Here is a 25,467-nt window from a genome sequence, read left to right as displayed (position 1 = left end):
CAGCAGCAGCTCGGGCGCTGGGCTCTGGAGAGCAGACCATCTTCAGAAGCCACTGCGGTGATGAGGAGAGAACGCACCATCGAGCCAATCAGGTCGCGGGCCCGGGCCTAGCCTATCAAGCGGGCCATTTCTCCCAACCCCCCGCCTGCGCGCCGCATTCCTTCGCCGGCGCCTGATTGGCGGGAACTGGCGCCTCCCCCCCCCCGCCCCCTCCCCCAGCGGTGACTGAGACCCGTTGATTGGGCGCGGCACGGTACTTGGGCGCCCGCAATAGACCGGGAGGGGAGACCCTCGCCAAGTTGTGCGCAAAAGGCTCCCTGATTCGCCTGGTCCCGCCGCCAGAATGCCCCGAGAACAAGTGGCTGGCGGCCCCTGCAGCGGCCTCTGAAAGTTTGACGCTGAGCAGTGGCGCTTTGACGGATGAGTCAAGCGGCTTTTTCCAAGATGTCAGTCTGGTGCGGTGCGTGGGAAATAAAAAAAAAAAAAAAGGGAGCAAGCCGGCCAGCCAGCGGGGTACCGAGCCTCGAGCCCCCCCCCCCCAGCTTTTTCTGGGCAACATGCCAGTGACGCCCGCATGCACCGGTACTCTGGAGTCGGTCCACCACTCAGAGCGAAGGGAAGTCGATGGAGAAAGTCAATGTCTGGTTGGAGCGCCCGAAGCCGGCGGACACTGGTTGGGGTTGAGATGGGCCCACTGCGAGATACAGATACATACATGTACCCGCCGGCTCCCGCCGTCACGGCGCAGAAATCCAGGCGTGCTGACCACCCCCCCCCCCCCCCCATCTGCTCCCCAGACGATGGGTGGGAAGGCCAACAACGCCGCGAGCCCGGGGTACATGGACATGGCGAGAGAGCATCAAATGGCCTGGGCCCTGGGCCACAGCGCTTGGGTGTCCTTGCGTGCGCGACTGCATGTGCCCCTTCGGCAGCCCCTGGCAAGGTTGGTGAGTGATCTGGCCAATTGACCGCAACGCGCGGGTGGCTTCAGCGTTTGGACGGCCAAGCCAAGGCGTCTGGTCACTACGTGCACTGCACTGCTCGGCGGCTGTGGTTGTCTGCCGCCTGGGTCGCTGCTGGGCCTCTCTGCTGGGCCTGCGATGTCGCCCCAGGACCAGACACCACCCGGCGCCCCACTGGTGCCAACTGCCATGATGAGATCAGAGGCGCCCGCCAGGCCGTCCCGGACTCCCGCCAGCACACTGGAACCTGGAATCCTCGGCAAGGCAAGGCTGCTGGCACCCAGCCAGCTTGCAACAAGTGCAGCTCAGGGGCCTCGTTCGGCCTCATTCGGCGACTGGTGAAAGCCCTCCCCCCCCCCCGGCCCAAAGTCACCAGACCCCCACCCCCTCCTAGCCCGGCCCAGGCCAATTTTTGACAGCCACAAGTTGCACCTGTTGTCTGGTGGCTCCCATCTCAGCCTTGAGCACCCCAAGTCAGCCAAGAGTCGCCTCGAGCACCCCCCCCCCCCATCGTCAACCGCTTTCCATCCTTTTTCCGGCTCCCCTTTCTACTTTGCTCCTCCCTTCCTCCCTCTCTCCTTCATCCACCTCCAACCTCAACCTCGAACCCTCACCTCCTCCCCTCGTTTCCCCTCTGTTTTTTACGCCCTCTCCCTGTATCCGAATCTCCTCCTGCGCCTTCTGTTTTTTTTTTTCTTTCTTTTTTTCTCCCCCGCGCATCGTCTTCCTTCGACCCCGTTTTCGACCTCGTTCGCCACTGTTAGTTTTTTTCCCTCGTCGCCTTGATAGGTCCACAAAACCCGCATCACCACTACTGCACCAACAGCCGCGATCATCGCCCAAGAAACGCAAAAGCGACACTCGAATTCAAGGTCAAAGCCCGATTTTTCGGCAAAAAAACTTCTTGACAAGGGACAAGTGGACTATTGGAGAAAGAGGTGCCGGTTTTTTTTTTTTTTTTTTTTTTTTTTTTTTTTCTCTGATTGCAAAGTAAAGTCGGGTTCCATTGCAGTGCACAATCATCACCTTTCTATTCTTTCCTTTTTTTTTTCTCGCTTTTCTTCAGTTTCAGTTTGGAAGGCTGCACCCGCAGCACCACATCCATTTCGGTTCCCGGATACGATACCCTTTGGTCCGTCTCAACCCGCCTGCTGCCATTATTTGTCTGCACTCAGTTCCGACCGCTCTTGCTCGTCGACATTACGTCCGTCTCAAAGCGCCTACGCACCTTACATCTCGAAAGCGGGAAAGTCTGCACGCTCCTCCTCCTTGCGTCCTTGCCATCCAGCGTTATTGCATCAGGTACATCGTCTTCGTCTCTTCGGCATTTGCATTACCTCTTTGTAATTCTACCTTTGAAAAAGAGCCTCAAAGCCTTGTTATTCCGTCTGCCATCCTGCCGCTTCGCGATACTTTTCAGCCATACATTTTTCATCCTGACCATCGACCGATACATTGCAACTCATATTCGATCTCTGCAGCTTGACCTTTTCTTCGGAATATCGAGTCATTACAAGCAACCCGGGAGTTTACTCATTAGTCACCCTCGACTGGTTGTTGCACGATAGCCGCCGAGCAGAGTCATCCCTTGTTTGCTTCTCGCTTGGTTCCTGTGGCCAAGAAACGGTGCAACTGCCCTAGAAAGGACCATACGAACACATCAAAGTACCACCTTTTCGATTTCTTTCCTTCTTAATCCTGGCCCCCCCTCCCTTTTTTTTTTTTCAAGTTCTAGTCCTCGGACTCGGTACCCGTTTCCAATTAATACTTTTTCTCGGCACGTGATTACTCGCTCCCTCTCAGACAGCAAAGAACAGCGACAGAACAAGACGACTTAGGAAAAGAAGCTTGTTCGACGCTCAACCGCTGGTGGCACTCGTGTTTCCCGCTATTCCTCGATTGCTCTATAGTATCGTTGCCTTCTCTCTCTGACCATTATTACGCCTTCACTTGGCGACGATTTCGAAACTGGTCACTGTCTGCTTCACATTCTGGAGAAGTCGCCTTTCCGACTCCGTCTCGGACACACCTCCTCTGGAGCCTGTTTTTGAACGCACGTCTTCTTCATTACTAATTTCTTCGTTTATCTGCCATTGGTCATTGCGTTCCTTCACCCCGAACGGCCTTTTATCATCGAAAGCTAGATACACTGCCGCACAGTGGACACCCACCAGATTTTTTTTTTTGACGCGTCAAGTAGATTTTGTCGTCATATCTGCGAGCAATGGACGCAGGCGGTCTAGCTCAAATGTCTTCAAATTCCTTCACTCCGGCCCATGGGCTGTCCATGCCTACGAGTGGTCTCGCTTCCCGTCGAGGCGGCCAGACTATCAAGCCTCTGTCCTTTGATGCCGCGAAGCAAAACAACGTCAGCAGAGACGGCAGTGCACCGACGCCTCGGACCAGTCGATCTCACCTCCTCGCCGGTCTTCGAACAGCTCCCAAGTCGGCCGCGGCTGCCACCTTTGGCCCCGGACCTCTGTCGCCTACCGTCAATGCCACCCCCCAGCAATACGCACAACACGGCATGGTCGCCAACCTCTATGGTTATGGGCAAGACAATGCTTACAGCGCCGCCCCAAAGACTGCTTTTCCCCAGTACGGGGCTCAACAGAGTTATGCGAACATGATGAATAACGCGCAGTACACGGTTGACCAGGTTCTCGCCCCCCCCCGAGCTTGCCATGGACGATCAAGCCCAGGAGCACATGGACCCCAGTCTTTACGCCCAACTCGTGGCTACCAACATGTACCTCGCCCAGCAGCAGCAGAGACTTCAGCAGCAGCTCAGGAGTGTCCAGGCCGCCGCGCAGCAGTTTCAGCAGCTCAACATGAGCAACTCTCAGCTCACCCAGCAGCAAATGGCCTTGTACGAGCAACAGCAGCAACTGCGAAACATGCAGCAACAGGTTGGGATGCAGGCCGCCATGAATCAAGGGCAGCAGATTTACTACAGCCCGGTGACTGGCCAATACTACGTCGACACGTCGTCGGCCAATGCTGCTCAGGTCAACTCTCACTACGCTGAGCAGCCCCTGTCGCCCACCTACATCAACGGATTCCAGCAGCAGCAGCAACAACAACAGCAGCAGCAGGTTTTCCAGCAGAAGCAGAAGCAGAAGCAGCAGAAGCAGAAGCAGCAGCAGCAGCAGCAGCAGCAGCAGCAGGAGGCTCAGCAAAAGAATCAGCAGGCCCAGCAAGGAACTCCCAGAGTGCAGGTGTCGCCGCCTCCAGAGAGCTCCCAGACGTCGTTCCAGACGTCCCCTCCCAAGCGCCACGAATCGCCTTCGGAAGTGACGCCTCTGCCTCCCCCATCCGCCAACGCCTTTCGTCGCGGCCACAAGAAGGCCTCGTCCCTGGCTCCCGTGAATGCCGCTCTGGCTGCTGCCAGCGCCGTCGGCGAGGCTCCCAAGTCGTCGGCGGCCAAGACGGCTGCTTCTTTCCCTCTCACGCCCCTGACGGGGGGTTACGGTCCCGGCCAGGCTCGTGCTGGTGAGCACCCGGTTCGACAGCCACGCGGGCCCCCCTCGCTAGACGAGCTCAAGTCCAAGCCCACCGCCAGACACGAGGGCAGCAAGAACTTTGCCGCTCGCACACGTCGCTCTGCCGTGTACAACCTCGTCCGGGCCGGCTTGGAACGCCGCAAGGGAACGTGCAGCTCTACCGGGAGCATGAGCCCTGTTTCCGAGACGGCCGAGGAGTCTGGGTCGCCCGTGACGGACAATGACTCGGACTCTGGTCGGAGCGGCTCGGGAAGCCTGGTGGGGGAAGAAGAGTGTAGCAGCTCGAGGACGTCGGCTAGCGGCAGCTGGGGGGCCATTGGCTCCGACCGGCCGAGTTCGCGACAAAAGGCACGCTGCAGCGTCGACAGCACTGGTTGCACGTCTGCCGGGGAGGTTGAAAGCAGTTCGTTTGCCAATGCCTTCAAAAATGGGGCTATCCGGACTGCAAAGGCCCAGGAGCTTGCCGACTCGCAACGCAAGGCCCCAAGGCTGGTGCTAACCAGCATCGAGAAGCGAAGGGCTGCTCCTATCGTTTGAGTTTTTGATTGGCGCCAACTTTTTCTCTCGACAGCGCCGCCGCCGTCGCCGCCGCCGCCGCCGCCGCCACCACCACCACCACATAAATATACTCTTCTCTCCCCCGCCTCCGTCCCCCCTCTTTTCTTTCTTGATCCCCCTTTCTTCTTGTCTTATTACGACTTTATGCGCCCGGAACACTGATCACGATGCCTCTCGGCTTTGCGTGTTTTTCTCTTCTCCCTGGTCATCAGACTTGACTTGTACAATTCGATTCGTTTCCGCAGGTATGGCAAGTGCAAAAAGAAAAAAAAAAGAAAAAAAAACACGCGAGGTGGGAACCGATTACAACGTTGCACAAAACAAAAAAAACAACATGCGGCTTTTATATTCCCCGTGGCGAAGCGGGCTATTCGTGCCGCGACATGGACGGTCTTTGTGTGTGTTGCCTCTTGATAGAGATCAGATGCAGAATCCGGCAATTCTGTGCCTATTTTGTGTGCTTTTGCTGGACAGTGATCCAACTGGCAGAAGTGGACGGACGGCTCCTTGTTTTGGCTTGTTTGGGGTCCAAAAACGACGCCTCGTTATATTTATTATGTGCATCCTCACAAGTATACATGATTTTGGCCATGGTGCTTTGAAGATTGGCAACGCCGCGAGAGTCGGGGGGGGGGGGGGGGGGTTCTTTGCCTGGAAAGGAAGGGACGGCGGCTGCCGGGACTTTGCGGCAAAAGACGCAACTGGCCAGGAGCCAGTTGAAGGATGGCGAGTAGAGAATAATGAGGACGTGCGTTATGACGGTTATAGTGTTGGTTGCCACCCACAATAAAGAAGAGAGATTTGGTGGCTGCCGAGCGTGCGTGATAGCGTGAGATGCGTGAGATGCCTGACTTGGGGAGCGTGTGCCGATGGTGCAGTGTGATGGCAGTAATATCAATCTGTATAAAGTAGTATGCCGCCCTGGCATTAGTTGTGATTCTCCAAGATAAGAGGGCATACTAATTCTTGATTATTATTCTCTATCAAGTCCCTAGACGTCTGTCTGCATATACTATCCCTCTTGGACACATTGGATACACGTGAATAGAACAGGGGCGCCAGCAGGGCTTTCTTTTAGACAGCCTTCATCCCTGTCACATGACCTTGCCTATGTAGGCACTCCACCATCACATATCCTAGCTTAGGTCAATCAAGCCTCCTTGATATCACATCGTGCCCCTCACCACTCCAGAGTCCGTACCCTGGGCATGAAATGAAGCCCGATGGAAGCCGCGCCGTGGTGTGGCGTCGCCACATCCTAGCGCAGCAGCGTGCGTGCGTGGCTGAGCGGCTGCGGCTGCGGCTGCGGCTGCGGCCGACTACTTGTGCTTGACGCGTCTCCCGTCTGGGCCAGATGCACGAAACGGGGTGCACCAGACCCTTTTTTTGGGGGCTGCGACGACCCAGGTACGTACTTGCTGCTGCTGCTGAGAGGGGTGGTTATCGCAGCGTACTCCGTATATAATGCCCAATAAAGTCATATTTGTGTGGCGTCACACTGTTGGTGCAGCAGGTGGGGGCCTGGGGGAGGGGGGGATGCACGGTTGCAAAAACTGGCTCGATTAGCTCCGGCGTTGGGAATTGGCAACGAGTACGGAGTAGTCTTGGAGAATGCAGCAGCAGGTTGTTTATTTAGCTGCTAAATAGCAGCCCCCTGGCGTGATTTGATAATAATAGTGATGATGATGATGATGATGCGACATGAACCCAGCCACCAGCCAGCCGTCAAACCGTGTCGCCGTGTAAAGCCTGCGCGAGATCGTGATGGAAGACTTCTTCATCGAGCCGAGCTGCGGTGCCCGCCGCGAAACGTTGGAATCCTACACGTATCGTATCGCATACATGGTGGTTTCCGGCATCTGCACCGCAGCACCGGGCAGCAGCAGCAGCAGCAGCAGCAGCAGCCAGCACGTGCGCGCTAGATTCCCCGCGACTGCCCGCGCCGACGACAGCAAACCACCAGACAGACAGCAGACAGACGCCTACAACGTGCGCAGCCTTTTCCCCGGGCCGAAAACCAAAAATGCGCAATTCGTAGCGCTGCGCCGGCGGCCGGGGGAAGGCAGCTCTTCCGAGATGGGAGTTGCTGCTTGCTGCGCCGCTGTTACCGGTCAGTCTGGGTGATGTGATGCATCTTAAAGGGTCCATTGGCACGGCGCACTGTGAAGTCGCGCCTGATATATCTTAAAGGTCTATTGGCACGGCACACTGGGGAAGTCGCGCCTGATATATCTTAAAGGTCCATTGGCACGGCGCACTGGTGAAGTCGCGCCTGATATATCATAAAGGTCCATTGGCACGGCACACTGGGGAAGTTGCGCCTGACATATCTTAAAAGGCCTATTGGCACACTGTGAAGCCGCGTCTCTATTGGCACGGGGATAGCTGGGCTGTTCGTACAGCGTGCGTGTGTGCCGAGACAAGACGGCGTGGAGCTTGTACTCTAATCGTGGATTTATTGCTTTCCCCTGAATACTAGAGTCAAGTCATGTGTAGACACTTGTACCCCCGTCGAGGATCCATCAGCTTCCCTGAATACCAGAGTCAAGTCATGTGTAGACACTTGTGCTCCCGTCGAGGATCCATCAGCTTCCCTGAATACCAGAGTCAAGTCATGTGTAGACGCTTGTACCCCCGTCGAGGTTCATCTGCCTCCCCTGTATACCAGCCAAGCCTACAGCTTGTACCCAACGCGGCTCCATTCGCTCTTGCCGCATGCTACAGTCCAACCCGGCCCCCCGTCCTCGCTCCCATGCAGCACGTTCACCGGCAGACGTCCCGTCCGGACCGTCTCCCAACGTCATGTCTCGTGCCTGCCCGGCAGGGGACGCACGCACGCCCGCCTCGAGCGGAAGTAGCAGACCGCGGTACGAATGCAGTGCGGATGCAGTGCGGATGCAGTGAGAGAGACGGCGCGGGGTGTGGTGCTGCGCTGTCATAGTTCGTTTTGCTCATTGGCGTGCCTTGTCCTGCCCGGCTTGCCGGCTTGATGCCGAGGGCGGCTGGCGAGTGTGGCCAGGGCCTGCAAGATGGGAGCGGGTGTTGCGTTGTTGTCTGTTGCGCTGCGTTGCTTGCGTGGCGGTGCGCTGCGTTGCGTTGCGTTTGTGTTGGTGGGAAGCTGCGGGCATGGTATGATGCGCTTCAACTGCGTCGTCGTGGCCGCTGACTCGGATGGCTGCGTTCATGATGCAAGTAGCTCGGTCGTGTCACGCACTTCAACCCGACTGGCCCGTTCATCATGCCCGCTCATCATGCCCGCTCATCATGCCCTTCATCTGCCCGCTCATCATGCCCTTCATCTGCCCGCTCATCAGACTCCATCTCGGCGCTGCCGTCATGACCACTTCAGCTCGCTCGGCGGCCTGGGCCGTCTCTTGGCCGACGCGTCGCCCCCCCCGCTCGCGCTGTTCTCCTTGTTGCTCGCGCCGCTGGCGCCGCTGTCGCTGCGGACCACCATCGGGGGCGCCGGATCCCCCCTCAGCGCGGAAAAGGGCGAGCCCGACGAGCGGCCTGCGGCGAGCGAGGTGCGCGGCAGGCGGCTCTTGGCGTGGCCCGACGGCCCGAGCGACGAGCACGTCGAGTCTCCGCTGACCCGGCGGCGGGGGACGGCGTCGCTGCGGCGCGGGCTGGCAGCCACCTCGATCAGGGCACCGCCGTGGCTGGGGTTGCTGGCGAGGCTGGCCCGGCTGCGGTGGTGGTGGTGGCGATGATGGTGATGGTGATGGTGTTGTTGTTGTTGCTGTTGTTGCTGTTGTTGCTGTTGTTGCTGTTGTTGCTGTTGTTGTTGTTGTTGTTGGTGGCGGTGGTGATGGTAAGGTGACGACGGCTGCGACGGCGACTGCGGCGGCGGCGGCATGGACGAGCACGACTGCAGGTGCAGCAGGTTCGGCGGCGTGTAGCTCGTGTTGCGGCGGCGCGTGCCTCCTCTCCTCGAGCACGCCGCGGCCGGGCTCGCTTGCGACGACGACGACGACGACGACAACGACGACGACGACGACGGGGCCGACGGGGCCGACGGGGCCGACGAGAGGCTGCTGCTGTCGTGCCTGAGGAGGAGGACCGCCGCTGAACCCACGCCCGCGCCCGCGCCCGCGCCCGCGCCGCGCCCCCTGTCCATGTGGCATCGCACCAGCTCGGCGGCCAGGTTGCGCACCAGCACGGCCGAGTCCGTCTCGGCCAGCGTGTGGATCGAGTCCATCAGCGACCGCACCTGCCGGCTGTTGAGCGTGCGCGAGCCGTCCCCGCCGCCCAGCCCCGGCTCGCAGGCGTCCATGATGATGCGCACCAGCCGCAGCAGGTTCAGCCGCACCACCGGCTTCTTGTGCCCCAGCCGCCGCGCCATGCCCGCAAGCATCTCGGGCTTGGCCAGCGACGCCGCAATCGCCGGGCTCAGCCGCAGCAGCTTCAGCAGCGGCTCCAGCAGGTTCGAGTCGAACGCGTTGAGCCTGTTGGTGCCGAAGCAGCTCACAATGGCCCGCGTCAGGTTGCCGTCCATCAGGTGGTTCTCCACGTTGGCCGTCTCCTCCTGCAGCCACACCAGGATCGCGTCCAGGGCCGTCACCTGCCAGTACTGGTCCGTCAGCAGCGACACGTAAAAGTCGAGCCCCTTGTTCTGCCACAGGTACCGCCGCCCCTTGGAGCCCGAGTGCGCCATGTCGCAGAGTATCGGCAGCGCAAATTCCTTGGGCGGCCGGTCCGTCTGCATGATGCGCAGCAGCAGCGGGATGATGCCCCCCACCGCCGCGTCCTCCTGGCGCTCCTTGCTGAGCCGGCACAGGTTGAAGAGCGTGTTGAGCACCTGGTTGCATATCTCGCGGAACTGCCTGTGCGCCCTCTTCATGCTGTAGCTCAGCAGGTCGATCAGGAACTCGATGGCGTCGGCCGAGTGCAGCGACTCAATCGTCGTCGACAGCATCGACAGGTTCTTGATGAACTTGAGCATGGTGACCTGGTGCACCGGCGTCATGCGCCGCAGGTCCTTGAGCACGCTCTTCAGAACCTGCCGGTCCGCCACCACCTCCTTGACGTAGTTCTCCGCCTGGCTGAAGAGGTAAAAGATGTTGACGATCCGCCCCTCTATGAGCTCGCCCAGCTCGTCCTCGCCCTCCTCGTCCAGGACCCGGTGCAGCACCAGGGCCAGCGGGTACAGGATCTTGCTTCTCGAAAAGATTCTGCAAAAGTCGTTCTTGGGCGTCGGTCCCTGCAGCTCGAACACGTTCCATATGCCGTTGACCCCGATGAGCACCAGGTCCCGGGCGCTGTCGTAGTCTTCGTCCAGGAATTCCACCAGCACGTTCAGACCGCCAGCGGCTACAAACATTTGAAGCGTCAGCGTGGATGTCTGATACATTTGCCGCACAAAGGCCGCGGCCTCTATTCTGATCTCGTCCGAGTATTGGCGCGCCGCGAATTTCGTAATGATGGGTATCCCGCCCACGAAGCAGAGGTTTTCCTGAATCTCGACATCATCCAAGATGATCTTTACCAAGTCAGCAAGCTGGTGCGGCACCGGTCGGTGTGGAAAGAAAAGGACAAAAAAAAAAAAAGCGCACTCACCGAGTTGACCACCTTGAGAAGCTGCAAGATCATGTACTGCCTGCTCTTCACCGTACACGGCTCCAGAATCTCCAGAATGGGCAGCAAGCCGTGAGCACTCATGATGAGGTTCTTGACTTCCTTGTTCTCCCAGAGCAATCCAAGCTGGAGAAACAACAGCGCATCAGCACACTTTGAAACAGAGCCCGAGACTTGAACAGAATGACCTGCCGACGGAGAAAAAAAAAACCTACCAAATCTTCCGACAGCTCCGACAGCATGTCATCCCCTTCAGTCGTCTTCAACGAGCTGACAAGGTCTTCCACCCTTTCGGCCAGACGGGCATGCCTGTCTCGCGCAATGTTGGCTTCCAAATCCATCTCGTCCCAGCCAGGGTCCATGGAGGCAAAGGGGTCGTATTCTTCCTCATCGTCGCCGAGCCAGGAGTTGCTCGACATTTTGGACAGAAGCATGAGGCCGCCATCTTCGGAGCCACGTTCGCTTTCTTCCTTCTCGACAAGGGAATCGTTGGTGCCAAAGACATCCGAAAAGTCTTCGTCGTCGTCCTCGGCGAATTTCTGGATCTCTATGGAGGACCGTGTGCGACGCATGGGGCGGTCCGGCAGTACCGACGGCCGTGAGGGCGGCCGCTTTCTTACGCTACCGTCAGGGGCTTGCATGGACCGAGGGAGGCTGGTCAAGTCTGAGGGATGGAACAGCTGTGGTGCATCAGTGGCGCGGGAGCCCTAAGCGACGACGGAAAGATTATTAGCACCAAACAAAACGTTCGGCGAAGGTGCCACAGAAAAAAAAAAAAAAAAGGACTTTCAAGCTCTCACCCTTCGTACTGCCTGGTTGGCTTGGCGGCCAAAGGCGTTGTCGTTATCCACAAACAGATCTGCAAAGTCCTCGAGGCTTTGCTCTCGAACCGCTGCATCCGGACGAGGCGGCAGCTCAAAATAATCGCCACGAGGGGCTTTCACCAAGGAATCGGATCCAGGCCGACCAGAAACGGCTGGTGGCGTGGCGTTTGCAGCATTTGCTGCGTCAGTCGTCCCCAAATCCAATCCCGTGCCCTGGTGATGTTTTACATTGGCACTTGTTGCTGCTCTTCGGGGCGCGGGGCGCAGAGTCTGTTCTTGAGCTTCCTCTCGTTGATGGGCCAGCCCTTTGATTGTCAGCAGCTCTCCCTCAAAGTCGTCGTCGTAGTTGTCGGTATCTATGGTCAGGTCGTTTGTGGACGCAAAGGCTTTAAGCTTATCACTCGACAGCAGACCTCCAAAGTTATCCTGCGGTTTTAAATGGGGGAGGTGCAGCGCGCTTGGTGAGATTGCGGTTACGAAGTCGTCGTCCCAGTTATCGCTATCTATCAAGCGCAAAGTCAGCAATCAAAATGCCCCTTTTGGGGGTCGCCCTGAACATGAAACAAGACACGAGAGAAGAAGGGGGGCGAGAGATTGTGGAGCCACCCTCGGGATCAACGGTCAAAGGACGGGTTTTCCCTTCTTACCGGGAAGCTCGACTGTCTTGAATGCTTCAACACCGAGCCTTGCCTTGGCCAGTCCAAAGGAGGCCCTGGCAGGCGTGCCGCCGATGAATCGTGACGAAGTGGCCGCGACGTCGGATCCAGTGGAGGATCGGAGAGCAGGCTCAGAAGAGTTCAACGCCTTGTTCCACTGCTTCACCTCCTCGACAGCTTGGTTAAAGTTGTCGGGAGCCTTGGACACGGGTGCATCAGCCCGACGGCAACCAACAATCCAAGCATGCCTCAGCAGTTTGCGAGCAGACACGCGCAAGTTGGGGTCCTTTTGGAAACATTGCATGAGGAAGTCTCTCGCGGCCTTTTACCTCTCGAGTTAGCCACTATTAGGGGGGGGGGGGGGGGGGGGCGGCACGCGGGATTTGGAGGGCGATGCTGGGGGAGGGTACGTACGGGTGAAATGCCTTCGGGCAACGGAGGGTGGTCGTCATTGACAATGGCAAAAAGGGCGGGCATAGCTGCTAGGTTGTGATACGGCGGCTTGCCTTGCAAGAGTTCAATGACGGTGCAGCCGACGCTCCAAATATCGGAGGCGGAGCTAGCACCCGAAAGCTGAATGATCTCTGGCGCCATCCAGTACGGAGTGCCGACGACCTGGGCTTCTTTATCTTGCCCGCCGGCAAGGGTGCTTGTGGAAACACCAAAATCCGCCAGCTTCACCGTGCCATCTTTTGTCGTGAGGATGTTGGCGCCTTTGATGTCTCGATGAATGACACCCTGATCATGCAGGTATTGAAGACCCTGGAGGACTTGGGTCATGTAGACGCCGACAAGGTTCTCGGGAAACTTGCCATACGTCTTTAGTATGGAATGCAGCGAGCCGTTTTCGCAGTATCTGGCCAATTGTCAATCCAAGGCTTCGGAGGGGGGGGGGGATTAGAGAAAAGGGGGAAAGAATGGCGCAGGAAAAATGTGACACATACTCTAATATGATGTTGAGGCAGTCGACCGATTTGACAAAGCCAATGTATTTCACAATGTTGTCGTGCTATTTATTACGCGCCTGTTAGCTGTCACACACACGAGAGACCATCCTTTCTGGGCCATACGACTTACCAACAAGTTCTTGAGCAAGTCGATTTCACTCTAAAGATTTGCGTCCCATGTCAGCATCATCGTGTTGTCCTGCAGTTGCTTCAGAACGGCATCGCGCCCGACGCACCTCAATCATTCGCAACTCGCTCTTGGGCAAGTCGACAAGCTTGATTTGTTTCACAGCAACCGCCTCGCCAGTGCTCCAATTAAAGGCCTTGTAAACAGAGCCAAAGGCCCCCTTTCCGATGCAAGCACCTAGGCGCTACGTGATTTGTCAGCCGTCAGTCTCTGTTCTACACGGCTGTGCCACCGGTTTGCGCCCTTTGCACCGCGTCCGCCCGGCCTCCGGTGACAGATGTTCAGCGGGAAGGAAATGGTGACGCACGTAGTCTTTTAGCCCGGGATCTTGCACGGCGGAAGAATCCCGCTGCTTCTCCTTGCGAGACGGCGTGCCCGGCATGGCGGCTCGCTCGCGTGAGGCCGCAGGGGGGCCGCCCGGCCGGCCATTGCTAACGTGGTACTGCCGCTCAGGCGGCATAACTCTTTTGAGTGGTGGTGCGTTATCTATCTCACCCCGCCCACCTTGCGCCGCCGGCGTGAACCGGTTTGTGTTTGGCAAGCTCGACGACGTGGTGTCCGCCGCTGGGACGCCCGGGGGATGTCGATGTCGATGTCGATGTCGAAGCAGGCAGCAAGGTCGCTAAAGCAGAACCGTCGTCGCATCCCTAGCGTGTGGAGAGAAGAGCAAGCATTGGGGGGGGGGGGGGGGTGGGAGGATTTTTCTTTTTTTCCCCAAGCTGGAACGACGTGTATCTTTCTTTCTGGTATCGAGTTACGTGGCTGGAGGCAAGCGCATATTCGTGAACTGGCGGGGGTGCGGATGGAATGCAGTGGGTGCTTCTTGGCAGATCTCGGCTCGGTCTCGAAGGACGGTCTCGAAGAGGGTCTCGAAGGACGGTGATGAAAGAGGGGGGCCACAAAGCTGCGGGATGGCCCTGAGGAATGCAGGAGCAAAAAGGTCGTCCGGTATGTACGTCTGGCCTTGGCGGGTTGAAAAAGGGTAGAGGCGACCAAGGGACGGCGAGGACCTCTGCCTGGCGAAGAAATGGCGCAGAAGCAAGGAGGGAAAAATCAAAGACGGGCCAAGAAAGAAAGTTGCGTAAAAGGGCGGGATGGCGAGAGTCGGTGTTGGATACGGTTCCGAATTTCAGGGTCGAGAATGTGAAGTGAAGCTGGTGCAACTCAAGCAAGCAGCAGCAGCTGCTGCCGCCGAGACTCGAAACCCTACCCCTACCCTACCGACCTGGCGGCAGAGAGAAGTATTTGTTGCCGATGGATGGAGATGGGAGGATTGGAAAAACACCACCAGCGCCAGCGGAGACGCGAGGGCGGCCAAGGTGGGGGGGGGGGGGGCAGAGGGGGGTGAAGAGAAAGGAATTTCAAGAAAGAAAAGAAAGAAAACCAAGGCAAAGCCGGCCAGGCTGGAGAGGAGCTCAGCAAGAGGCGAACTGGGAAATGTGTGCCGCGTTGGTGGCCGAGTTGGTGTGGAGGAGGATTCGGTGGGCGACGGCGTCGGGTCGGTCATGGATGGAGCTTCGAGGTTATTGAAGTTGGCTGCATCGGCTGCATCAGCTGCATCAGCTGCATCGGCTGCATCAAGACTGGTACTCCGTACAAGTCCAGGCCGGTTTGACGCCTGCCAAACGCCGAATTCACTGCACAGCAGGGATCAAATTTGTCATGTAGTGCGTGGCCTGGGGTCGACCAGACTGCTGCTGGCTGCTGGCTGCTGGCTGCTGGCTGCTGGCTGCTGGCTGGACGTTGCTGGTGGATGTTGTCCGCAAGTCAACTTGGCCGGGTGCATGCATGTTGCGTGCGCCTCGGCGGCCCTGCCATCTGCCATCGCGGGCCCTTGGGTAACCGACTCCGCCTGCCAAAGGCCCAGCCAGGGGGGGTGCGACGTAGCGGGTGCCTGTGCCTGGCTTGTGTCGCCAAGGGCTGGGGCCAGGCCGTCCCTGAAGAGCCCCACGTTCCCGGCGTGCGCGGGCGCGGTCCTTGCTGAACGCCGCCCCCGCCGCCCAACCAGACGCTTGGGGGTGCTTGGGTGCTGCTTGGCGGCCGCGACGTCCAAGCCTGCAATGGAAGTAGGAGCTATTATGTGCCTCTCCACATTGATTTCCGTTGCATGACTTTTTGGAGTTTCCATAACATCATGCAAAGATGTAGAGTAGTGGCCATAAAGGGGGCTGGGGAGAGAAGAGAAAAAAAAAGAAGAAATTGTCTAGGCAGGCACCTGTGCGTGCCAAAATATGCGGACAGAGACAACCCCACCCGCCAGCAGTTGACATGAATGCCTCCTGGGCCTGCCGCCCAGCCGCCAGTCACTCACCAGAGATTGATGGTTCCAGCGCCCGGCTCAGCTGCACGGCGCGCCGCCCTCCACCGCCCGCCTCCCCCAAGGCGCCAACATGAAGCCTTCTGCACCACGTTATGTACTGCTGGTATGTACCAGCTGCTGCATGCACGTCAACCGTGTTCGAGCGACAACTCCCACCAGCCTGCACAGAAGCCCAGCGCCAAAGGAACGACAAACCACCGCAGTCGACAAACCCCAAGCAGTCCAGGAGAACAACAAGGCTCCAGATGCACGTCCAGGGAAAACCGCCCCCAGGCGTGAGTCCATCCCTCGACCAAGTCGTCCGTGTCCCGCAAATCATGCCGCATCCCTGGTTTCCGCCCATCGGCAACGGGGGCTTAACCGCGCGGCCCTACGATCGCTCGTCTGCAGCTTGTACGCCGTCTCGCACAACCGTCTAGACGAAACCCCCTTTTTTCTTTTCGCACCGGTGGAAACAAGGAGGGCGGCGTTAAGGGGAAGGGGGGTGCATGAGAAAGACCAACGTTATCAAAGGTGCTGTTTTGAGACATTGTAACCCCATCTCCAGGGCGCTCAGGGCTCGCCCACAAGCCAACACGGGGGGACGTTGATAACCGCATCTGGATGTCGAGACAACATGGGACACTATACGAGAATCTGTGCAGCGGAATTGTGTCAGCGCAGAGTAGAGTTGCCCAAGGGGACATGAGGTCGGTCTCTCGGTCGGCAACCAGCCACCGACTGCGTGTACCCACGACGTCGACGAGACTCCATCGAGATCAAACTGCTCGGTGCTTGGACAAATCTTAAACTCTCGTCGAGGCTTCTCTCCGGAGGTCGACCGGGTACGCATTGAGCGTTTTGCCTGCTTCAAATGGTAAAACCCCAGATGCAAAATCGCCGTCTCCTGAATCGGCCGTTTCTGAGAATTGCTTCACATGGTTTCTGCCGCCTCCACGCTTCGTCTGTTTAGGTACCGTTACACAGCCGTTATCTAGAGCATCCCATTCCCATGTCGCCGTAATGTATCCTTTACCCACCCCCATGGGCTGAACTTGATCCCCCCTTCGCTCGCTAAACTCCCCAACAGGATGCCTTTCGGTTCGACGACCGAGTCGTTAGAGTGCACATCTCATCGTGGAACAGTCTCCCTTTGCTGCAAGATGCGACTGAGGCCAGCCTCAGCCCACCATCCATCTGGAATGTCCTCCCTCCTCGCGAGGCTTCGTACGATGCGCTGCATGCCTGACCAATCGTCTTCTGCTGCCATGGGGTTGGCCTGCGTGGCGGAAGATGACTCATCTGGACTCTGCAGCGCGCCGTCGAGGCTGTGTTGTCTCTCGCCAGAGGCGGCGTGGGCTGCAAAAGGCCCGTTCCAGCTTCTGCTGTGCTCGCCGGGCTGGGAAGTGCTTTGGGCATGAGCCAGGTCGCCCGATGGCCCAAGTCTCCTGGTTGACTCGTAGATTGTCAGCTGTCCGTGCGGCGTGTTGATTTGCCTCGTTGAACGGCTTTCGTTGGAGGCTCTTGGTCTTCGTGCGTGCTCGTCCGCCACGCGGTTCAAGTTGTTCTCTGGCACGCGACGACTGTCCGCCTCGCCCAGTCGCCCGGCCCGCCGTCGTACAATTCGCAGGAACTCGGGGATTCCGTAATCAGCGTCTTCCATCTCGTTATCCGAGCCCTCGCAGCCAGATTCGCACGGCGCGTCAACGAAGCCGTCTTCCACAGCCTCTGAAACAGTCGTCGGCGTTGCTGATGATGGTCCGGCCGTCTGTGACGCTGCCACGGCGGCGAAGGATGATCCGGCGCTTGGCGGCTGAGGGTCTGGCGTCAACGTCGACAACAGCGTGTCCCAGCCTTCCGGGCTCAGGCTTCGTTCCCTGTCGCCCAGCCCGTCAAGTCCCACGGCGCCCCGTATGTCCGGCATTGTTTGCCGGGCTGCAGAGAGGCTGCCAGCAGCGCGAGATTGGCTGGCTGGCGCATCAGCAGCGCGAGGATGCGGCGCGGTTCGGGCCGACACTTCCGGCGGAATTGTGGACGGTGCGTCAAGTCGATCCGACACGCGTGTGGATCGTTGCTGCCAACGGGTCAGACTTGGATTTGCTCTGCAAACTCCTTCCGCCGCATTGAGCAAAGATGGGCAGCCATTGCGCGAAAAGAGGAAGAAAAAAAAAGAAAGGCCATACTTACCAGTCGCGTGCGCCAGGAGCGAGGCCCAAAAGACCACCGACTATGGCTCACTCCTTCAGACATGTTTTCGTCTTCAGAGCCCGCAGCCTGCGCGGAGACTTGCCAACTGTTGCTGTACAGCATGTTGACGTGTTCTTCCAGACGTTCTCTGCGATCCTCATCGTATTCCGCCATCTCTCGAAGTGCCTGGCGATACCTTCCCGATCGACGGTCTACCGAGGTCGCATTCGCCGCCGCGACGCCGGAGTTCTGGTCCCGCTCCCGGGTATTGTGAGGAGGATCCCTCTGCAGGGGGCCGTAGATACGCGAGCCTGCGCGTCGGGTACCAACGCGGCGGTCGCGAATCTCTGACCGAGATACTCGTCCCGGGTCCGCGCGCAAGGACGAGGCTTTCGCGGGTCGCTTATTGGGCAGATCCGAAGCAACTGGCTCTACAAACAGTCTATGGCGGCAGCGGTGATTAGTTACAGTGGTTGATGAAGGGAAGTGGGAGAGTGTCGCACTTTATAGTACGGTGTTGTTGGGACAAAGCAAAGGCAACTTTGCATCTCGTGTGCGTGAGGACAAGCCGCAGGGTTGCTTTGGCGCGGGACTTGGCATCGAATGTGAAAATCAAGGGAAAATGATGAAATCAGGGACGTGATGGCACTTTGGCGACGGTGACGATGGGGATCATGGCAGATTTACCCGCATCATGGTCGCGATACCGTGCCTATTATCCGGAACGCTCTGACAGGAACAGCATCAGAGAAGGGCTCGAGAACTTACGGAAGACCCATGGTGGTTGCTTGGAGCGCAAGTCTGAGACCGCAGGGCGATGATGCGATAATGCAGGTGGATGATGCTGGGATGCGCCGGTCAGGCAGGAGCGGCTTCAACAGGCGACGGGAGAGCGTGGCGGACAGACGACTTCAGTACCAGGAAAGGAGACGGACAAGAATGGAAAAGCAAGTGACGCGAGTGCGACGGTTCCGCGACGGAGAATCAAATCAACGAGAAGCAATGTGTGGGGCTTAACGCGGGCTTTCGCGCGGCGAAGAAGGTGGGGGGGGGGGGGGGGGGGGGGGCGGGGGGCAGTAGATGTCAACGTGGATGGATGGTGGAAGGGAGATGAGGTTATTCAACGGCGACGGAACAGCGGGCTGGGAGAAACCAGAAAACTCCCTCGTCGCGCTGGCGCCAACCAGACGCTACCAACCCAAAGGCAAGGGCCAGCCTCCGCGTTTAGGTTCCCGCTGGTGGGCAAAAGCCTGGGATCGCCACCAAACCCTGGGCCAGAACGGTGGAACCTTGGGCGAAAGAGTTTCAGAAGTGATACCTGTGCACTAATATAACTGCACCCTAGTGTGCGGAGGTTTTGATCCCAGCGGATGTACAGCGTTTCGTGGCGGTTTTCGCGACTTGCAGGTACCAGGTACCACCGGCATAGCATGTACTCCGTACCTGCGAGGTATACGGAGTACTGAAAAATCACGTTACACTTTGACAAACAGCAAGAACGCCACCACCTCTGTGGCTGGTGCTGGTGCTGGTGCTTCAACTCAGCCGAACGGATTTTTGAATTTGTTCATGACGATATCGACCAAAAGGACCTGCCCATCGGCCCTGTCCAACTCGCCAGCAAAACATCCAACCTTACATCGCACAGCACCGAGCGCACGTCAGTCCACGAGTTCTCATCGACGCCTCATGGGGTTTCCGGCCAAGTCCCTGTAGCCGGCCGGTTAGGCAGCCTGCACCCCCAAGGGTAAGGAAAGGGAGGGCAAAAAAAAAAAAAAAAAAAAAAAAAGGGGGGGGGGAGAAGGCGGTGCACACGTCGTCCCCCTTGGACAAAAGATGCCCACGACCAAGGACATACAACGAGCTCTGGCTCGCATCCGGGTGTTTCTGCCCGCCCGCAAGCAAGCGGCCATGGAACGGCGCAACATCAAGCTCGGGCTGGAGCGCATCAGCCGGGTCGTTCCCGACGAGCAGAAATGGACGGGCGTCCACGTCGGCGGCACAAACGGCAAAGGGTCGATATGCGCCCTGCTCGCCGGCATGTTCAAGCTGTCGGGCATCAGCCACGGCACGTACGTGTCGCCGGCGCTGCCGGAGCGTCACAACGCCATCACCATCAACGGCTCGTACGTGAACAAGCGCATGTACGAGATGGAGATGGAGCACGTGCGGCAGGCTTACGAGCGCGTAGCCACCGGGTGGACGTTTGCGTCGGGCGAGGGCCTGGGCCACCTGACGCCGTTCGAGCTGGAGACGGCCGCCGCGTTCCGGGTGCTCAACAAGATGAACGTCAAGTACGGCATCGTCGAGGTGGGCATGGGCGGCGCGACCGACGCCACCAACGCCATGCGGGACAAGGCCGTCACCGTCATCTCCAAGATCGGCCTCGACCACCAGGAGTACCTGGGCGACACCATGGGCGAGATCGCCAGGGTCAAGGCGGGCATCATGCGCACCGGCGTGCCGTGCGTCGTCGACGGCACGAACCCCCCGGCCGTGCTGGACGTGCTTCGCGAGCACGCGCACTCGATCGGGACGGACATCCACCTGGCGTCGCGGGCGCTGCCGCTGGTGCGGGACGTCGATCGCCAGAGGTTCCCGCTGCAGGACTACGAGCAGCAGAACCTGCTCTGCGCGCGGCTCGCCTTTGCCAAGCTGTTCCCCCACCTGCACATCGACGTCAACAAGCTGCTCGCGCTGAAGCCGCAGCTGCCGGGGCGCATGGAGCGGGTCCGCGTGACGGGGCTGACCGAGGGGGCGCGGGAGGCGCCCATCCTGGTGGACGGGGCTCACAACGTGCTCGGCGTCGAGGCCTTGGCGGCCTATGTCGACGGCACCCTCCGCGAGCAGGGCGAGCCCGTGTCCTGGGTCATGGGGCTCTCGGCGAGCAAGTCGAAGCCCTTTGCCAGGATGGTGGAGGCGCTGGTCCGGCCCCAGGACAGCCTCGCGTTCGTGGAATACACCCAGGGACCCAACGACCCGCCGCCCGTGCCGGCGGAGCTCGGTCGCGAGATCGCGGCCCAGGTCATCAGGGACGAATCCCGGCTGTACGGCGGCGAGGCGGCCGACGTGGCCCGGGGGGTGCAGTGGGCATGCCGCCAGGCGGGCGAGCGTCCGGTGGTGGCGACGGGCAGCCTCTACATGATACGCGACCTGTACAGGACGCAAGGGGTGGAGCCGAGCCGAAAGATCAAGACGAGGCGTCCAGGTCGGTCGCAGCTCTGGCGCTACGTTCAGCTGTCAAGAGACAGGCCGCTGACATCTGAAGAGGCTAGGGAATTCAAGCGGGCCCGACGACACTGGTACCTCGCGCCCATGAACAGCCCGGTCTTCCGGGGGGTCGGGGACGGGCAAAGCCCGACAGCGTCGCCTCTGGTCCCCGACAAGATCCGAGAGCTCCAGCGACGGGCCGCCCATCACAAGACCCAGGCAGCCGGCTACCAGGAGGCGATCCGGAGCATCGCCATCGCCTACACCAACAACGGCAACAACAATAATACCAATGACAACAACAACAACGACAACAACGACAACGACAACAGCAACAACGACAACAACAACAACAGCAGCAACAGCAACAACAAGAAGAAGCAGCCGGCGGCGGGCGCGGACGAGGAGCGGACGAGGAGCGTGGAAGAATACCAAAGACGGCGCGACGAGCACCTGCGGGCCTACAACCGCGCCATGTACAGAATCCGAGGCCGGATACCCGACCCAGACAGGAAATACATCAGCCACCAAGAGATATTCGGCGTGCCGGAGAAGCCCGCGCGGCGAATCTCGGCGCTGCTGCCACGAGAGGCGGAGGAGGCGGGCGACGCTCCTCCCGCGTCGCCGAGCCCAGCCGCCGCGGCCGAGCCGCCGCCAGAAGCCGGCGCTACCTGGTCACGCCGGGCCCGGCCACCGGCGCGGGGGCCCGCAGGCGACGATGAGTTTTCCAAGGCGATTAAATGGCAGCGCCGGCAGTGACTGGGGGGGGGGCCTCTGCGCGTGGTGGATGTTTTGATGTCTCTTTGACGGCATCGTCTCGGTCGAGAGCCTTTACATTTCCTGTTTCTGTTTCTGATTCTGTTCCTGTTCCTTTTTTTTTTTTATGGGGGGGGGCATTTTGCGAATACCCGGGTGGAAAATAGACGGCAGCATAGCAAAATCCAAATGTACATTCAGCAGGCGCAAGTTGCGAAAGCCTCGTTGTCCCACCAGACGACTGTCACAGGTCACTCACTTGACGGCACAGGACAGATGATATATTTATATAGGCTTGCTTCTAGACAGCCATAGCTTAGAGTGATCAACCTTCTTACATTCCACACATTTGACCCTACGATTGTGACAGATTGGTAGCAATTGCACAACTAGAACCAGCACCAGAACCAGACGTGTTTTTTTATTTTTCATTTCCGACAATATCGCAGAGCCCCCTCGCCGCCCTCCTATGATACTCTTTCCCCCCAGCCGTCCAAGCAAGAAAACAGAGAAGTCATCGACCCTCCCTATGGTTTCCGAGGCCATTCACAAAGCAGTTTCACAACGCAATTTCTTCCATCTCACATATCCCCTGCATTCCCCAAGCAAGGACTCGATTCTGGATTCACAGCGGCTGCACGTTTTCTGCAGAACGAGCCACCTGTGGTCGGTCGACTTAACTCTCTCAACGCGAATAAGATCTTGCCATACATCTAGCAGAGGATTTCTCTCTATTAGATGCTGACATTATTTACCCTATTAACTAGGTCGATTCTCGTTATTCTCTCAATGCTTTTCTCAAAAAAGTAGACTAAGAGGGAGCCTAACCATTCTCCTAACCGTTGAGTGGTGATCTTATCGAGATAAAGGCTCCTTCCCTCACTTCAGGTATTGACACACCAGTCGACGACCTTATCGACACATTAAATAATCTCTTTACAAGGTCGGATCATTCCCTCAAAAAGTTAGACCACTTATTCAGATCCCTCCATATCATCAAGTCCGTTTATCTTACCCGACCACTCTTCCCCTGAAGAGAATAGGCCAGATCGCTTTCAACCATCATACAGTCGACAGAGGAGACACCACCACCTACCCCCCTTTGGTCACCGTTAACTTCAACAGAACAAGAGCCTTCCTCGTCAGAAGTTCAACAGTCACAAGATTCAACCATGTCATCCAACGCATCCCAGTCTAGGCAGCCGTCAGCAGTGCCTCAAGACTCAATAGCAGCCCTCCTCCGCTTGGCTAAGCAGATGGCCAGGCAAAATGAGCAGATACATAGCTCGCCAGAATGACAACTTGATGAATCTGCTGAATGGACAGGCTGTCACTCCTACCCCTTCCGGATCGTCCAGCAACCAACCTCCTTGCAAAGAACCTCCCCGACGAGATCGATCCCAACGATCCAACGCCGCTCCTCGATGCGGCCATCGTCAAGATGATACAGGGTACCCTTGACCGCAACTCTAAGTGGCAGGAAATCTATAAAGTTCACAAACAGACTCTTGATGACATCCCGCAATGCCCCACCTCCGTCATCGACGCCTGGAAAGTCACAAACCAAGTTGAAATCACCTACGTCAGAAAGAGAAAGAGGCCATTAAAGCCATTGTCGTTTGAATGAACTAACCCCAACCAAACGACGCAACCTAGAGTCCCCCTTACTTCCGAATGTGCCTCTCCCCGAAATCCTGTTCCCAACGGCTCCAACTACATCCCCTATATAGCTCCCACTTCTGCAGACCGTACTGCTGGTGCCACCAGAGTTCATCACCACCCTCGTCAACCACTCATCACGCAGCAATCATACCAGGCTATATCACCGCTCCCAACGCTTATGCCGACGCGTTAAGAGCATATATGACGAATCTAACGGCACGTAATATGTCGAGCAAAGTTCATCAGAAAACCAAGGCGGCAAAATCCACGCTTCCGTCGACACCGACCAAGGACGATTTTTGGTGCTCAGACGTTGAGTAGCAATAAGCTTGTGGAATTAGATAGGACTGGATGGGACAATTTGCTGATGATGAGCTGATAATAACTCGATGCAGACATATCGATTTTTTCCTATTGACGGCACCTATCACAGGTCACTCATGTGACGGCACGTGACAGATGATATATATTGACAGAAGATATATATATAGGTACATACATATATAGCCTTGCTTCTAGACAGCCATAGCTTAGAGTGATCAACCTTCTTTACATTCCACACATTTGACCCTACGATCGTGACAACGACGTCTAATGGTGACGAGGCAACGCTCCGCCGCCACGTTTTCCCTTTTTTCCCTTTATTTATTTTTCCTTTTTGCCCCGTTTCAACTCTCCCGCGGCGGATTTTCATCGCGAAACCAACCCCCACCTAAACCTGGGTGTGCACATGCCGCGTCACCCGGACCCTTGGCCACCTCGCGCACCAAAGTCCATGTCACCGCCATGGCGCCCACGGCCCTCGTCATCGTGTGCTGCCACGCCATCTGGCAGGGCGGCCCGTCCCACGGCGCCCTCGAGTCGGAATGGCTCCTGCAGCCCTTCCAGCGCGGCGAAACGCCCACCTTTGTCGAGCACATCAAGGCGGCGGCGCGGTGCGTCGCGCAGACCCGCCAGCCCTGCGCGCTCTGCTTCTCCGGGTAAAGCAGGCCCCCCCTCCCCTTTCCCCGGGCAAGACGATCCCCCGCGTGGCTGACTGTTTTTCCCCGCCGGCCGCTTTGTTTTTTTGTTGGTGTGTTCCCTAGAGGCCCGACGCGCGGGGAGACGCGCGTGTCCGAGGCCCGGTCGTACGCGGAGCTGTGCCGCGCCGCCGGGCTGCTGGGGCCGCTGCCGCCGCGCACCGAGGTGCTCCTCGAGGAGCGGGCGCTCGACTCCTTCCACAACGTCCTGTTCAGCGTGACGGCGTTCTGGGAGCGGTTCGGGGCGTGGCCGGCGCGCGTGACGGTGGTCAGCCACGCGTTCAAGCGGCGCAGGATCATGGGCCACTGCGCGGCCGTGGGGGTCGCCGAGGCTGCCGTTGTGGGGGTAGATCCCCCGGGGATGCTGGGGGCCCCGGACGCCCTGCGGGGGGAGGAGGAGGCGGCGCGGGACTGGGCGAGCGATCCGTTCGGCAGGGGGGCCGGGCTGTCCGCCAAGCGGGCGGCGAGGAACCCATGGGGTGTGTGGCAGGGCGTCTTCTCCGAGGGCTGGCCGGCGGGGACGGTCGAGGACGTGGCCAGGCAGATGGGCGCGTTGGGCAGGCAGGCAGGGAGGGAGGCAGGGAGGGAGGCAGGGAGGGAGGTAGGTAGGTAGGTAGGTAAGCAGGCAGCGCCGGTTCTGCCCGGGGTTCTGCAAGCTCGGCCTTGTCCCTTCGCGGGCCCTCGTCGACCACGCGCACCGGCGTGTCGTCCGCCTCCCCCCGGAGCAAGCGAGCGCTTTCTTGCCCCGGACGCGCGAGTCGAACAGGCCGCGGAGAGACGGGTCTGCTCCGCCTTTGCGAGCGGCAGCTCCGGCGGCAAGAATCTGCTTCCCAGGAGGGGGCCGGCGGCGTCGAGGCCGGAAGCGCCGAAGCGGCTCGTCATCAGGCCTAGCTTGCTCGAATCAGCAAAGTAAAGAACAACAAGGCGATAAAAAAAAAAAAAGAGGCAGCCCCCCTCATACCCAGATGATCAGGACACCCGACCACCACCACAGCCGCGTCGAGCCTCTGCTCGCCCCAGAAACTCCACCACGCCGCGTGGCCGCCCAGGCAGGCCAGACGTGTCCGTCCACCCGCCGCCCGATATAAACCCCCCAACGAGACCGATCAGCAGGCTGACGTCT

General features: G+C 58.7%; 7 protein-coding genes across 7 annotated transcripts; 5 read left to right on the top strand and 2 right to left on the bottom strand.

The window, feature by feature from the left end:
* Window positions 1-557: 557 nt before the first annotated feature.
* On the top strand, window positions 558-1,304 carry UV8b_07586 (uncharacterized protein; the record flags this gene model as incomplete). Its single annotated transcript, XM_043145083.1, has 2 exons — window positions 558-673; window positions 992-1,304. 2 exons carry the CDS (start codon window positions 558-560, stop codon window positions 1,302-1,304), a joined length of 429 nt encoding a protein of 142 aa, XP_043001018.1.
* Window positions 1,305-3,186: 1,882 nt separating this feature from the next.
* Window positions 3,187-5,002, top strand: UV8b_07585 (uncharacterized protein; the record flags this gene model as incomplete). The annotated part of the gene is made up of 2 exons (XM_043145082.1): window positions 3,187-3,560; window positions 3,622-5,002. 2 exons carry the CDS (start codon window positions 3,187-3,189, stop codon window positions 5,000-5,002), a joined length of 1,755 nt encoding a protein of 584 aa, XP_043001017.1.
* Window positions 5,003-6,787: 1,785 nt separating this feature from the next.
* On the top strand, window positions 6,788-7,147 carry UV8b_07584 (uncharacterized protein; the record flags this gene model as incomplete). Its single annotated transcript, XM_043145081.1, has 1 exon — window positions 6,788-7,147. One exon carries the CDS (start codon window positions 6,788-6,790, stop codon window positions 7,145-7,147), a length of 360 nt encoding a protein of 119 aa, XP_043001016.1.
* A 1,210-nt stretch (window positions 7,148-8,357) lies between these two features.
* Window positions 8,358-13,593, bottom strand: UV8b_07583 (uncharacterized protein; the record flags this gene model as incomplete). The annotated part of the gene is made up of 10 exons (XM_043145080.1): window positions 8,358-10,502; window positions 10,580-10,723; window positions 10,813-11,304; window positions 11,398-11,924; window positions 12,069-12,399; window positions 12,492-12,933; window positions 13,022-13,086; window positions 13,155-13,184; window positions 13,261-13,395; window positions 13,519-13,593. The coding sequence occupies 10 exons, from the start codon at window positions 13,591-13,593 to the stop codon at window positions 8,358-8,360; spliced, it is 4,386 nt and encodes a 1,461-aa protein (XP_043001015.1).
* A 2,407-nt stretch (window positions 13,594-16,000) lies between these two features.
* UV8b_07582 (uncharacterized protein) lies at window positions 16,001-18,476 on the bottom strand (the record flags this gene model as incomplete). The annotated part of the gene is made up of 5 exons (XM_043145079.1): window positions 16,001-16,417; window positions 16,488-16,605; window positions 16,701-17,584; window positions 17,698-18,139; window positions 18,466-18,476. The coding sequence occupies 5 exons, from the start codon at window positions 18,474-18,476 to the stop codon at window positions 16,001-16,003; spliced, it is 1,872 nt and encodes a 623-aa protein (XP_043001014.1).
* A 1,057-nt stretch (window positions 18,477-19,533) lies between these two features.
* UV8b_07581 (uncharacterized protein) lies at window positions 19,534-21,666 on the top strand (the record flags this gene model as incomplete). The annotated part of the gene is made up of 3 exons (XM_043145078.1): window positions 19,534-20,905; window positions 20,973-20,999; window positions 21,062-21,666. The coding sequence occupies 3 exons, from the start codon at window positions 19,534-19,536 to the stop codon at window positions 21,664-21,666; spliced, it is 2,004 nt and encodes a 667-aa protein (XP_043001013.1).
* A 2,445-nt stretch (window positions 21,667-24,111) lies between these two features.
* Window positions 24,112-25,235, top strand: UV8b_07580 (uncharacterized protein; the record flags this gene model as incomplete). The annotated part of the gene is made up of 3 exons (XM_043145077.1): window positions 24,112-24,305; window positions 24,411-24,896; window positions 25,001-25,235. The coding sequence occupies 3 exons, from the start codon at window positions 24,112-24,114 to the stop codon at window positions 25,233-25,235; spliced, it is 915 nt and encodes a 304-aa protein (XP_043001012.1).
* Window positions 25,236-25,467: the final 232 nt, after the last annotated feature.

The sequence above is a fragment of the Ustilaginoidea virens genome, chromosome 6, assembly GCF_000687475.1.
Source record: "Ustilaginoidea virens chromosome 6, complete sequence".
Lineage (NCBI taxonomy): Eukaryota > Fungi > Ascomycota > Sordariomycetes > Hypocreales > Clavicipitaceae > Ustilaginoidea > Ustilaginoidea virens.
Note: the sequence above shows the minus strand (reverse complement) of the source record. Positions and strands in the feature narration are given on the sequence as shown.